At 38.2% G+C, this 1,438-nt stretch overlaps 1 protein-coding gene across 1 annotated transcript in view; it reads right to left on the reverse strand.

The window, feature by feature from the left end:
* LOC106942480 (proline-rich protein 12-like) overlaps positions 1 to 1,438 on the reverse strand; it is an 18,225-nt gene that overhangs the window by 7,231 nt on the left and 9,556 nt on the right. The window contains exon 7 of the mRNA XM_015025761.1: positions 433 to 528. Coding sequence (XP_014881247.1) covers positions 433 to 528 — 96 coding nt within the window. The remainder of the gene's footprint in view (positions 1 to 432; positions 529 to 1,438) is intronic.

Here is a 1,438-nt window from a genome sequence, read left to right on the forward strand (position 1 = left end):
CTGAAGAGAGCGATGAGTTACTATTTGGATCAGATCATTAGCAACGACAGGCAGGACTTTCTTGGTTGACTAAGTCTACTCAAAAATCTCACTCATCGTTTTGGTAAAGGAACAAGGCTTTGAAGCACAAGTCCCTCATCTGTCACAAAAAGTTAAATTTTAGGTTTAAGGTCCAATTTGTAGTGGCTCATACTTTTTGCTCAGCAAAGTGAAATTCAACAACCAACCAAGCATATTGGTGAAAATACTGCTGATATTTATTAAGTGCAAAAAAAGTCATGAATTTGACAAATGTTCAGAAGCAGGGGAGTGAATCCGAACAAAGCAAACAGCCAGTTTTAGATTCTACAACATTCAAGTAGAAGACACAAAATAGCCACAGGATAATAATCACCAAACTGAATATAGATGCATGCATGAAGTCTTCCTTACCTCTTTCTTGCAGTGCAGGAAGGTGTGATACTTGTAGTGGTGGAGAGAATGATACAGACTGTATAATCGACAAGTTTCGATAGAAAGCTTTATATCCTGAGGAAGGTTGAAAGAGAACAGCTTAAGCACAGGTGTCTTCTTTACCAGTTCCAGAACATTTCAGCTAAACAGGAAAAATATCACATTTTCCTGAACTCTTCCAGTTATAAAATGAATGGTCTGTTTTTGACCCAGCAATCCACAGAAAGACTTTAAAAGTGCTTGGTTTATAGAGTCATTGTGAAAAGTAATTTCCAACTTCTTTATTTAAGAGAACCTATGAACCTTACTAGAGTTTAAATCAATATGATGTCCAAGCCATTGTTTTAATAGCTGTCTTCAGGTCATCTGCATTTTAGGTTCTGGTGTATGGTCATCTTCTTGACAACATGCCATAGATTTTCTATAGGGTTCTGGTCAGGCCTTCTGGTACCTTGTAGTGGTGAAGAGAGTGGCAATGTGGGCTGACACCATTACAGTTTGTGGGCAAAAGGAAGCGGGTAGATGGACATCGACTGTGGACTTCAGAAAGTCCAGTGGACCAGAACCAGCAGATGACATAGAACCTCAATCATCAGTGACTGTGGAAACTTCACACAGTTCAATCAGTGTCTTTTCCATGGCTGTGTAGCTTACTGACACAGACTGACAAACTGTGTAGTGACTCAGGAAACCTTTGCAGGTGTTTAGAGTTAGTTAGCTGATTGGTGTGAGACACCATGAAGTTGCATTATTTAACTTTTTCATAACAATTACATTTTCTGAGACAGGGAATCCTGAGTGTTTATTCTTTGTAAGCCAAATTCATCAAAATTACAAAAAAGGGCTATTTCACTGTATGTGTGATGATTCTATATGAAATTCACTGTCTGAAATGAGGGACAAAACAAGTTGAAATTCAGAATATTCTTGCTCAGGAAACTGAAAATGGTTGGACTCTCTGCTCAGTTGCTCAAAAACTTCTATA

The sequence above is a fragment of the Poecilia latipinna genome, unplaced genomic scaffold, assembly GCF_001443285.1.
Source record: "Poecilia latipinna isolate Pla-1442-1.1 unplaced genomic scaffold, P_latipinna-1.0 Scaffold4310, whole genome shotgun sequence".
Taxonomy (NCBI): domain Eukaryota; kingdom Metazoa; phylum Chordata; class Actinopteri; order Cyprinodontiformes; family Poeciliidae; genus Poecilia; species Poecilia latipinna.